Raw genomic sequence first — 12,109 nt, forward strand, 5'->3', positions numbered from 1 at the left:
CCTGGGAGGTAATAAGGAGCCAGGACAATAGAGACCGCAGCTCTGGAGGATAGGATACGATGTAACAGCAGAATAGTGACTGCAGCTCTGGAGGTGACTGGAGGATAAGACACGATGTAACAACAGCATAGTGACCGCAGCTCTGGAGGATAAGACACGATGTAACAGCAGAATAGTGACCACAGCTCTGGAGGATAGGACACGATGTAACAGCAGAATAGTGACCGCAGCTCTGGAGGTGACTGGAGGATAAGACACGATGTAACAGCAGGATAGTGACTGCAGCTCTGGAAGATAGGACACGATGTAACAGCAGAATAGTGACTGCAGCTCTGGAGGTGACTGGAGGATAAGACACGATGTAACAGCAGTATAGTGAGTGCAGCTCTGGAGGTGACTGGAGGATAAGACACAATGTGACAGTAGAATAGTGAGTGAAGCTCTGGAGGTGACTGGAAGATGAGACAGAATGTAACAGCAGAATAGTGACTGCAGCTCTGGAGGTGACTGGAGGATAAGACATGATGTAACAGCAGCATAGTGACCGCAGCTCTGGAGGTGACTGGAGGATATGTGAGGGGTCTGTGCAGTACTGGAGCAGCGCTGGCTCTGGAGCTCGTCCACATGTGCAGGAAGTGCTGGTATTTCTCCAGAAGCGGCAGGAAGCTCGTACTGAATGGGCCGGAGAGAACGTTACGCTCTGCTGTGCTCGTACAATGCTCTGGACACTGGAAGTGTAAAAATACCGGAGGATTGTGCAACACGGCTAATTATAGAGACCTGGAGGGAAAGAAGCAACATGGCGGCAGTCACATGGTCTCAGCACCTATAGACTGACCTAAGCCCCAATCATCCCAAACATCAGTAATGACGACCAGTAATCAATGAGCGCCAGGCAGAGAAGGGGTTATGTATGGATGCATCCCACCTGTGAGAGTGTTATAGGGGTCCTGCTCTGTGGATGGGTTGTCACATAATTGTCTCTATAAATTAGGATTCTAGAAGAAATTATCATTGACCTTATAGTGTCTGACTGCAGGAAACAATGTCACCGTCCACGGAAGACCCCAAAGGACCTCCAGGAAAAGGATCAACAGCGTGCAGGATATACACAAATAACCTGACTACGTAAAATCCGTATTATCCTCCAGAGCTGCACTCACTATTCTGCTGGTGCAGTCACTGTGTACATACATTACATTACTGATCCTGAGTTACCTCCTGTATTATACTCCAGAGCTGCACTCACTATTCTGCTGGTGCAGTCACTGTGTACATACATTACATTACTGATCCTGAGTTACATCCTGTATTATACTCCAGAGCTGCACTCACTATTCTGCTGGTGCAGTCACTGTGTACATACATTACATTACTGATCCTGAGTTACCTCCTGTATTATACTCCAGAGCTGCGCTCACTATTCTGCTGGTGCAGTCACTGTGTACATACATTACATTACTGATCCTGAGTTACCTCCTGTATTATACTCCAGAGCTGCGCTCACTATTCTGCTGGTGCAGTCACTGTGTACATACATTACATTACTGATCCTGAATTACATCCTGTATTATACTCCAGAGCTGCACTCACTATTCTGCTGGTGCCGTCACTGTGTACATACATTACATTACTGATCCTGAGTTACCTCCTGTATTATACTCCAGAGCTGCACTCACTATTCTGCTGGTGCAGTCACTGTGTTCATACATTACATTACTGATCCTGAGTTACATCCTGTATTATACTCCAGAGCTGCACTCACTATTCTGCTGGTGCAGTCACTGTGTACATACATTACATTACTGATCCTGAGTTACATCCTGTATTATACTCCAGAGCTGCATTCACTATTCTGCTGGTGCAGTCACTGTGTACATACATTACATTACTGATCCTGAGTTACCTCCTGTATTATACCCCAGAGCTGCACTCACTATTCTGCTGGTGCAGTCACTGTGTACATACATTACATTACTGATCCTGAGTTACCTCCTGTATTATACTCCAGAGCTGCACTCACTATCCTGCTGGTGCAGTCACCGTGTACATACATTACATTACTGATCCTGAGTTACATCCTGTATTATACTCCATAGCTGCACTCACTATTCTGCTGGTGCAGTCACTGTGTACATACATTACATTACTGATCCTGAGTTACCTCCTGTATTATACTCCAGAGCTGCACTCACTATTCTGCTGGTGCAGTCACTGTGTACATACATTACATTACTGATCCTGAGTTACATCCTGTATTATACTCCAGAGCTGCACTCACTATTCTGCTGGTGCAGTCACTGTGTACATACATTACATTACTGATCCTGAGTTACATCCTGTATTATACTCCAGAGCTGCACTCACTATTCTGCTGGTGCAGTCACTGTGTACATACATTACATTACTGATCCTGAGTTACATCCTGTATTATACTCCAGAGCTGCACTCACTATTCTGCTGGTGCAGTCACTGTGTACATACATTACATTACTGATCCTGAGTTACATCCTGTATTATACTCCAGAGCTGCACTCACTATTCTGCTGGTGCAGTCACTGTGTACATACATTACATTACTGATCCTGAGTTACATCCTGTATTATACTCCAGAGCTGCACTCACTATTCTGCTGGTGCAGTCACTGTGTACATACATTACTTTACTGATCCTGAGTTACATCCTGTATTATACTCCAGAGCTGCACTCACTATTCTGCTGGTGCAGTCACTGTGTACATACATTACATTACTGATCCTGAGTTACATCCTGTATTATACTCCAGAGCTGCACTCACTATTCTGCTGGTGCAGTCACTGTGTACATACATTACATTACTGATCCTGAGTTACCTCCTGTATTATACTCCAGAGCTGAACTCACTATTCTGCTAGTTCAAACCAAGTCCAGGCGCTCGATGCATCACGGCGTCCACACATTTAAGCGCACCTTCCCACCTCCTTGTTTTCCATCTATCTCCGCCCACCTCTTCTTTGATTGACAGCTCTGGCTTTATAGAGCAGAGAACGGCGTAATACGAAAACAAGCAGGTGGGAAGGTGCGCTGAGGGGTATGGCCGCCATGAAGCACCGAGTGGTGGGGCTTGGTTTGAACAGTCATTTAGAGGCCCATAAGAGCTGAAATCTCCCACACGAGGGCCATACACACGGCCTGGAGCGGCACCGCACATTACAGAACTCCGTATATCCTTGGTGGCCGGGAATCAGCCTCCACCGCTCCCTCCCCCGATCTATCACCGGTCCTGGTTGTGAGGCGGTGCTCCCTGTATTCTGCCTCCTCATCTGATGGGGATAGTAGTGCTCGGGACTGTGTGCGGCTCTTGCACGCTCTGTGCTCCGGGATTTCCTTGTTATTAGTGGGGTGCACATCAGGTGGCGGATCTCTGGAGGAACGGTGAGTGCTGCATGGAGAATGCATCCAACAGGGGCGGGGGATCCGTACAACGGTACAACCACCGCCAGATCCAGGAGAGGCACCAAGCACTGGGCAGCAGAGCTTACACTCAGCACCGAGCTCCGGCCGGGCAAAGCGTCTGCACCCAACACATGACAGCTGCATCTTGGGGATCAAATGGCCCCCCAAATCATTACCCTACAGACCCCACAGAATGTCAACCGCCAAGTGTAACCCCCATCCTCCTGCAGATCCTAAAAACTCAGTATAACCCCCATCCTCCTCCAGACCCTATGATCTCAGTATAACCCCCATCCTCCTGCAGACCTTATAATCTCAGTATAACTCCCATCCTCCTGCAGACCTTATGATCTCAGTATAACCCCCACCTTCCTGCAGACCTTATAATCTCAGTATAACCCCCATCTTCCTGCAGACCTTATAATCTCAGTATAACTCCCATCCTCCTGCAGACCTTATAATCTCAGTATAACTCCCATCCTCCTGCAGACCTTATGATCTCAGTATAACCCCCATCTTCCTGCAGACTATATAATCTCAGTATAACCCCCATCCTCCTGCAGACCTTATAATCTCAGTATAACCCCCATCTTCCTGCAGACTTTATAATCTCAGTATAACCCCCATCCTCCTGCAGACTTTATAATCTCAGAATAACCCCCATCCTCCTGCAGACTTTATAATCTCAGTATAACCCCCATCCTCCTGCAGACCCTATAATCTCAGTATAACCCCACCCTCCTGCAGACTCTATGATCTCAGTATAACCCCCACCCTCCTGTAGACTGATCTCAGTATAACCCCCATCCTCCTTCAGACCCTATAATCTCAGGATAACCCCCATCCTCCTGCAGACCTTATTATCTCAGTATAACTCCCATCTTTCTGCAGACTATATAATATCAGTATAACCCCCATCCTCCTGCAGACTCTCTGATCTCAGTATAACCCCCACCCTCCTGCAGACTGATCTCAGTAAAACCCCCATCCTCCTGCAGACCTTATAATCTCAGAATAACCCCCATATTCCTGCAGATTTTATAATCTCAGTATAACCCCCATCCTCCTGCAGACTCTATGATCTCCTTATAACCCCCATCCTCCTGCAGACCTTATAATCTCAGAATAACCCCCATATTCCTGCAGACTTTATAATCTCAGTATAACCCCCATCCTCCTGCAGACTCTATGATCTCCTTATAACCCCCATCTGTGACGATACAGCGTAAAATCTTAATTATGCCAGACATACTTTCTGATGGCAAGAGCAGCATACGTCGACCCTGGAAATCTCCAAAGTCGCGGCTGTTCGATCCCAGGCGGGTGGAGAAGAAAGGATGAGCCTGTGTGATGTTGTACCATCTTGGGTATTTGCTGGGACCGTTCTGGGTGTTTATTGTCCGCTTTGTGGTTCAATAAAGTATTGCCACGCTGTTCTACCCGCACCCTGTGTTGTCTGAGTAGCGTTATGCCCACGGAAGACCCCGGGTTTTCACATTTTGGTGGCAGCGGTGGGATACTACTCAGTCCAGCAGGGCTGTGGGAGCTGCAGGGGACTGGTGTTCGCACACACCGTCCAAAGGGCTCCACAACCAGGGAGGCATGTAGACAGACCCAGCAGTCCATAGGTGAGGCATACACAGCGGATTTCGAATGCTACCAGGTCCAGCCTCACCAGCCCAGCCTTGGGAGGAGGACTGAAGAGGATATAGAGCAGCAGCAAGAAACAGCAACTACAGGAGCTGTGCCAGCTTCAACGGATTGAACATCAGGCCACCGACACTCATCGAATTTAATTCAGGAACCACAGGATGCTGAGGACGGCATGTGTGGACACAATGGATACCAGTCTGTTTTCTTCAATTACGTTTGGAGTATATTTGCAAGGAAGACATGGAATATGCTCTGAGGAAACTGCATGATACAGAGTTTTGTTCTAATGAAGGTGAGACCTCTTACATTCGTGTCTGTGCTTAAAGACATACTGATGGACTGTCCCCAATAAATGGATAAGGATGATTGGGATCCTGTCATGTCTGGCTAATTAAGATTGGGGAAGCAATGTGACGATACAGCGTAAAATCTTAATTATGTCAGATATACTTTCTGATGGCAAGAGCAGAACACCTTTAATTTTATGTTAACTCTTTAGTCTGTGTTCTTCTTTAGTTGATTAACACAGACTATTATTTGTATAACCCTAAATGTTATCTGCTCTTTGATTCTGAAACAATGATGTATATTTACAAGACTCCCTATGATACCAACTATGTAAATAGATTAGCTAGAACAATGAATGTTTGCTAGATATGTTAAATACCATTGTAGGGTGTTTTCCAGTCAATCTTGGGGGATGAGCTGTGGATACTCAAGCCCTGTGGAATAATATCATCCCTAATTCTTAACCTGTGGATGTGTATTTAAGAAGGGACATGTGTTTCTGTACAGAGACAGAATCAGTCTTGGGACAGAGAATCAAGGAACATCAGAAAGACCTTAGAAGGAGAATGAGAGACATCCTTCAGGAAAGTAGATGGATTGCATGGCATCCAAAGAGACACAGATTTGAATTCTATATGATTCTAGCCGAAGGGTACCGGCCCTGACTGGAAAGATTCAGATCTGCTCCATTAACCATCAGAGAGACATGGATACATTTTGGGGAGTCCAGGAGAGGACGAAGAAGTCACCTGGCCCCATGGATATGTTGTTTTGGGGTTCGAAGGAGGGACCCACCGGTCGCCTAGAACCCATGGAGACATTTGGAGTTGCCAGGAGGGACCCACCGGTCGCCTGGCCCCATGAAAAACTCTCGGAGAGGCCAGGGTGGGACCCTCGGGTCTTCTGGCCTTGTACCTCGATGGACTGCTAGCTTCCTAAGCTTGCTGCTACCTTCTCTCTGTGGGGGTCCACCAGAAGCGGGGGGCCACTGGTTGAGGTAGTTGGCCCAGGAAGTCTCCAAAGTCGCGGCTGTTCTATCCAAGGCGGGCGGAGAAGGAAGGGTGAGACTGTGTAATGTTGCACCATCTTGGGTATTTGCTGGGACTGTTCTATGTGTTTATTGTCCACTTTGTTCTTCAGTAAAGTATTGCCACACTGTTTTACCATCACATTGTGTTGTCTGAGTAGCGTTACACCCACGTAAGACCCCGGGTCTTCACACCATCTTTCTGCAGACCCTATAACCTCAGGATAACCCCCATCTTCTTGCACACCTTATAATCTCAGTATAACCTCCATCCTCCTGCAGACCCTATGATCTCAGGATAACCTCCATCCTCCTACAGACCCTATGATCTCAGGATAAGCCCCATCCTCCTACCTCACGTTGTCATGCTTCTGGATGTAGATTTTGTGGAACATCATGTCCTCCTGTTTGGCGTTGATATCGGCCTTCATCTCCATGGCCACATGGCGCGGCAGGACGGACAGCAGGAGCCGTTCCTGGAGCAAAGCAAAGGGTCAATAAGGGGGACCACCACATCGGGCTGTGGTCATAAAGCGGAGGACGGACTGTTCTTATCCAGAGTCACCCCAAATGATGCAGAATAGACAATCACAGACATAACGTACAGAAGTGGTCCAATCCCCCCGCTGACGGATCCGCAGCAATATTACTCCCTGTTATCAGCCATTCCTGGAGGAGGTGACTGTAGGACAGGAGACTACAATCTATTACTCCCTGTTATCAGCCATTACTGGGGGAGGTGACTGTAGGACAGGTGCCTACAATCAGTTTCTCCCTGCTGAGAGTAGCACCTGCCTCGTGAGCTCCAGGACTTCCAGGAGGAGGGTCGTAGTCTGATGCAGTGAATGGTGGGAGTAGTAGTGGTGAAGCAAATGGTGGGAGTAGTAGTGGTGCAGCAAATGGTGGTAGTAGTGGTGCAGCAAATGGTGGGAGTAGTAGTGGAGTGAATGATGGGAGTGGTGGTCCTGCGAATGGTGGCAGTAGTAGTGGAGTGAATGGTGGGAGCAGCATTGGTGTTGGTGGGGGGGAAGTAGGCGATGGTCCCGCTGCCTCCCCAGCATTGGCTGGGGTTTCAGCCCAAAGCTATTCAGGAGCTGTCAGTGCTGGGGGTAGTAGTGCGCCCTCGTCTGGTGGCCCTGGGGATGGTGACTTGCAACAGCAACTCCTGGACGCCCTGAGGAGAGGGGAGAGCTCCATCACTGTAGAGGGGAGGGAGGTTGATCTGTCTTTCTGGATAGAGAGACATGGTCTTTCAGCCTTCCGAGATAGAGGGGCAGAGACTGTCTGGTCTCTGCCGACAACTGGGCAGAGGAGTAACCGTAGGAACGTGGTCCGTCTCCAGTGGGTAAGCAAGGATGCCTGTCCTGATAGGTCGAAGGTGGTTGAGCTCCTGCTGGGGATGGGCTTTGCGGCATATGACATCTTTGCCTTGATCCATCCCTACGGGACCTCCTACTTCGATGTCAGCTTCGTGAGACCAGAGGGCCTTGAGCTTTTCTGGTCTCGCCATGAGCTGGCTCGGAGTCGCCCCGAATGGCATGGTCTCTTTCCCCTGGCAATAACCCGCCAAGATTCAGTCAGGAAAGTGACCGTTTTGACTAGTAACAAGTCGCTTTCCTGTATGGACATTACGACATGGGTGAGTCGATACGGAGAGGTCACCAATATTCCCCAAAAGAATCTGGATTACCATGGTATCTGGTCAGGGGCCTGGACCTTCATGGTGAAATTGAAGGTTTCGGGAAACACTGTTACCCATATCCCCTCCTCAACCTTTTTGGGGAGGGATAGGATCTTGATTTTCTACCGGGGGCAGCCTAATGTCTGTCACAGGTGCGGTAGCCCCACACACTTCAGTGCGCAGTGTACCACCCAGAAATGCGCACTGTGTGGGGACCTCGGTCATCTTGCTGCTGCCTGTCGCAGGATTAGGTGTAACTTGTGTGGTGACCTCGGTCACCCGTTCAGTCGCTGTCCGCGTTCCTTCGCCAATGCGGTCCTGAAAGCGGCGAGTGCGGGACAGGCGAAAGCCGGGACTAATCTTGCCGGTGAAGGGACCAGCAGAGGCGGGGGAGGCAGGGATCCGGTGAGGAGCAAGTTGCCGCCATCCAACATCAGGCGGCAGGAGCAGCGCCGTGGGGACAGGGGGCAGGGAGTAATGTCCCTAAACTCTGACCCAGGTACTTCACTTGCAGCTGAGGATCCTAAAGACAGAGAATTGAGCGAGGAGGTCAAGAGACTTGAAAGGGAAGAGCGAGAGGACGCCACGTCTTCCCAGGAACCCTCTTCTGGTGACAGTCTAGATGAGGGAGAGGGGGAGTGGTCACAGAAAAAGAAAAAGGGTAACAGGAAAACGGTCAGAGGTAGGAGGGGGACCAGGTCTCGAGCTGCCTCTTTGGAGTGCGACCCCTCTGACTCTCTGGCCGTGATCCAGGCGCCATTGGAGGGTTCAGCCGCCCCCCCTCTGGTGGATCTCTCCAACCGGTTCGGGGCTCTCCAGGACCTCCCTCTGGAGGGGGGAAGTGGGGACCAGGGGCCGGAGGTTGCGGACAAGGTGGTTGGGGCTCAGGAGATGGCTGGGTCTTCCTCTCGGGGGGCAAATACAAAGCCCTCTGGGGGGACGACTAACCCAGGACCACCAGACAAGGGCAAGAATGTATGTAAGGAGAGAATGGACGAGTCTGTTTGTCTTAAGCGCACTAAAAACCCGTCGTTATCGGAGGAAGAGGTTGGGACTGTCAGTGGTGGGAAGAAAAAGGCTATCTAATTCAATCAATCATGATGGCGGCACCCACCCCGTTGACGCTGGCAACTATTAACGTTTGCAGCATAAAGTCAGATGCGGCAAGGTACACGGCCTTTCATTTTCTCGGCCAACTTGACGCCAACATTTTGTTTTTGCAGGAGACCAGGTTGACCGATATATCAACCTTGCATAAAGCAAGGTGGGAGTGGAGGCATGGGCCCTCCTACTGGTCTCTTGCAGCCGAGCCGTATAGCGGGGTGGCGGTCCTTTTTAAGACCGCAGCGGTTGAATGCAGACGAGTGATCAAATTAGAAATGGGGAGATGCTTGATCCTAGATGTCTCCATGGGGGGACAAGAGCTTCGGCTCATTAACATCTACGGTCCCCAGTCCAAGTGGGACCGCAAATGTCTCTTCCTGAAGATCAAACCTTTTTTATTTTCGAGTCGGCAGGTGGTCTTCGGAGGGGATTTCAACAACGTCACGAGATCCTGTGATAGAGGAGGTTCCGGAGACCGGCTTGCTTATGACTGCGTCGCGTTAAACAGGATAGTGAGTGAGGCTCGCCTGGTGGATGTCCACATCCGACACAACCCGGGCGACACGGGATTCACCTTTTTTAGAGGTAGTCAGTGCAGGTCTAGGCTAGACAGGTTTTATTTGAAGGAGGAGGCCGTCTCTTCACCGTTGTCGGTTGTGGAGGTGGAGTTCTCCGATCACTGTTTGATTATGTTTTCTCTGAACGTTACAGAGACTCCTCGGATGGGAAGAGGTTATTGGAAGCTGAATTCGTCACTCCTTGAGGAAGAAGCTGTAAGACGGTCTTTTGAGGAATTCCTTCAGAGCCAGGTACCATTGCTGGGCCTAAGTAACACTAAGTCAGAGTGGTGGGAGATGTTCAAACATCGGGTGGCGAGATTCTTCCGGCAGCTCTCGAACCTCAGAAGCCTGAACAGGGATCGCCTGTATCAGAGCCTGAGGAGGAAACTCGAGCATCTTGTCTCGACTGGAGGTAGCCGTGAGGAGATCTCCAGAGTGAAGTCCTTGCTGAAGAGGTGTCAGTACGATAGGCACGCATCTTTGGTTTTCGAGAGGGACTACGGGAAGTACTGCTCGCCCGACCCTTACAGAAACTGTAAGATGTCAGTGAATAGTAAGATAGTGACGGGGCTGGTGGACAGTACGGGGTCCCTGAGAAGGTCCAGATCAGGGATCTTGGAGGTCGTCAGTTCCTACTACTCGCACCTCTTGGGAAGGAGGGAGCTGGATCGTGACGGGATGTCGGTTTTCCTGGCTGAATCTGTTCCTGAGCCAGGGGCTGACCTCTCGCTGGACGGGTTGGCAGAAGCGATCAAAGAAGAGGAAGTGAGACTGGCGATCCATGGGCTTAGGCCCAAAAAGTCGCCAGGTCCGGATGGCTTAACATCCGAGTTCTTTAGGACCTTTAGGGACTCTTTGGTCCCCCTCTTGACTCAGGTGTTTAACGAGTGTCTCACCTCGGGCACTCTGCCGAGATCATTAAGGAGGTCAGCTTTGATCATTTTGTCAAAGGGTAAGGATCCGTCACGCATTGAGAACTGGCGTCCCATAGCACTTCTCAATGTGGACAGGAAGATTTTGGCTAAGATACTTTTCAACAGGCTGGGGAAGTTTGCACCCCGGCTCCTTTCGGAGGTTCAGCACTGTTGCGTTCCTGGCCGTAGCACTTTTAGTGCTGTTCTAGGTGTCCGAGAGGCCGTGGAGCAAGGCAGGGCGGGCCTCTGGAAGGGGTTCTTGCTGACCCTGGATCAGGCAAAAGCCTTTGATCGGGTTAACCACGAGTACCTCTGGTCCACTCTTTTGAGGTATGGTCTGCCTGGAGGGTTTGTGGACTGGCTTAAGACCTTGTATGCAGGAGCTGAGACTTTCCCTCTGGTGAATGGGTGGATTGGACGACCTTTCGGGGTAGGGTCCGGCGTCCGTCAGGGCTGTCCTCTTAGCCCTTTGCTTTACGCGTTTGCGATCGATCCCTTCCTCAGAAGGATCGATTGTGGACCGTTGGCGGGGGTGCGGATGGGCGGGGCGGCGCCGGAGGCTATCCTGAGGGTGGTGGCCTACGCGGACGATGTCACCGTCTTTGTTTCTTCGCAAGAGGAGGCAGCGGCGGTGATGTCAGAAGTGGAGCGCTACTCGGAGGCATCCGGGTCCAAGGTCAACCAGGATAAGTGTGAGAGTCTCTGGCTGGGAGGTGGAGATCCCGGTTTTGATCTTCCGGACACCCTCCCCGAACCCCAAGAACATGCCAAAGTCCTGGGCATCGAATTTGGCCAGGGTGATTACCCCACGAAAAACTGGGAAGGCAGAATCAAAGGTGTCGCCCAAAGAGTGGACCAATGGAGGGGTTGGTCTTTGACCCTGAGGGAAAGGGTTGGCCTGTGCAAAGCTTTCCTGCTCCCCTTGCTAATCTACCTGGGCAGCGTCTGTGTCTTGCCAGAGCCTCTTTGGACACGGGTCTACAGTCTGTTCTTCCAGATGTTATGGGGGAAAAGACTGAACCTAGTCAAGCGGGAGGTCACTTACCGCACGAGACTAGGGGGTTTGAATATGGTGAACCCTGTGGTGTTCCTAGTGAACACCTTCTTGAAAGTGAACGTGGCAAACCTCTGGAAAGAGAGGGCTCCTCCGTGGGTATTCTCATGCAAGGGATGGTTTCAGCCTTTCTTCCAGGAATGGGAGACCGGGGGAAGTTTGAAGGATCTCCGCACACCACACGGGCATCTCCCGGCTTACGTTACCCCGGTTCTGAAAATGATCCGCCGGTGGGGTCTGGGAATGTGGGAGGTGAGGTCCCTCCCGAGGAAACTCCTCGATATGAGGGTCTTGCTTTCTCATTTTCAGAGTCCATTGGTCTTCGAAGACTGCCCAAGTCGGGATCTGGAGGTTGGGTTGAGTTTGTTAAATTCTACCAGGATCCCCGAGAAG

General features: G+C 50.4%; 1 protein-coding gene across 1 annotated transcript in view; it reads right to left on the reverse strand.

Moving 5' to 3' along the window:
• Positions 1 to 12,109, reverse strand: part of ADCY5 (adenylate cyclase 5) — a 268,384-nt gene that overhangs the window by 146,642 nt on the left and 109,633 nt on the right. The window contains exon 3 of the mRNA XM_073647525.1: positions 6,758 to 6,879. Within this exon, the coding sequence (XP_073503626.1) occupies positions 6,758 to 6,879 (122 nt within the window). The remainder of the gene's footprint in view (positions 1 to 6,757; positions 6,880 to 12,109) is intronic.

The sequence above is a fragment of the Phyllobates terribilis genome, unplaced genomic scaffold (assembly GCF_046119375.1).
Source record: "Phyllobates terribilis strain yellow unplaced genomic scaffold, ASM4611937v1 Scaffold_9__5_contigs__length_417890890, whole genome shotgun sequence".
NCBI lineage: Eukaryota > Metazoa > Chordata > Amphibia > Anura > Dendrobatidae > Phyllobates > Phyllobates terribilis.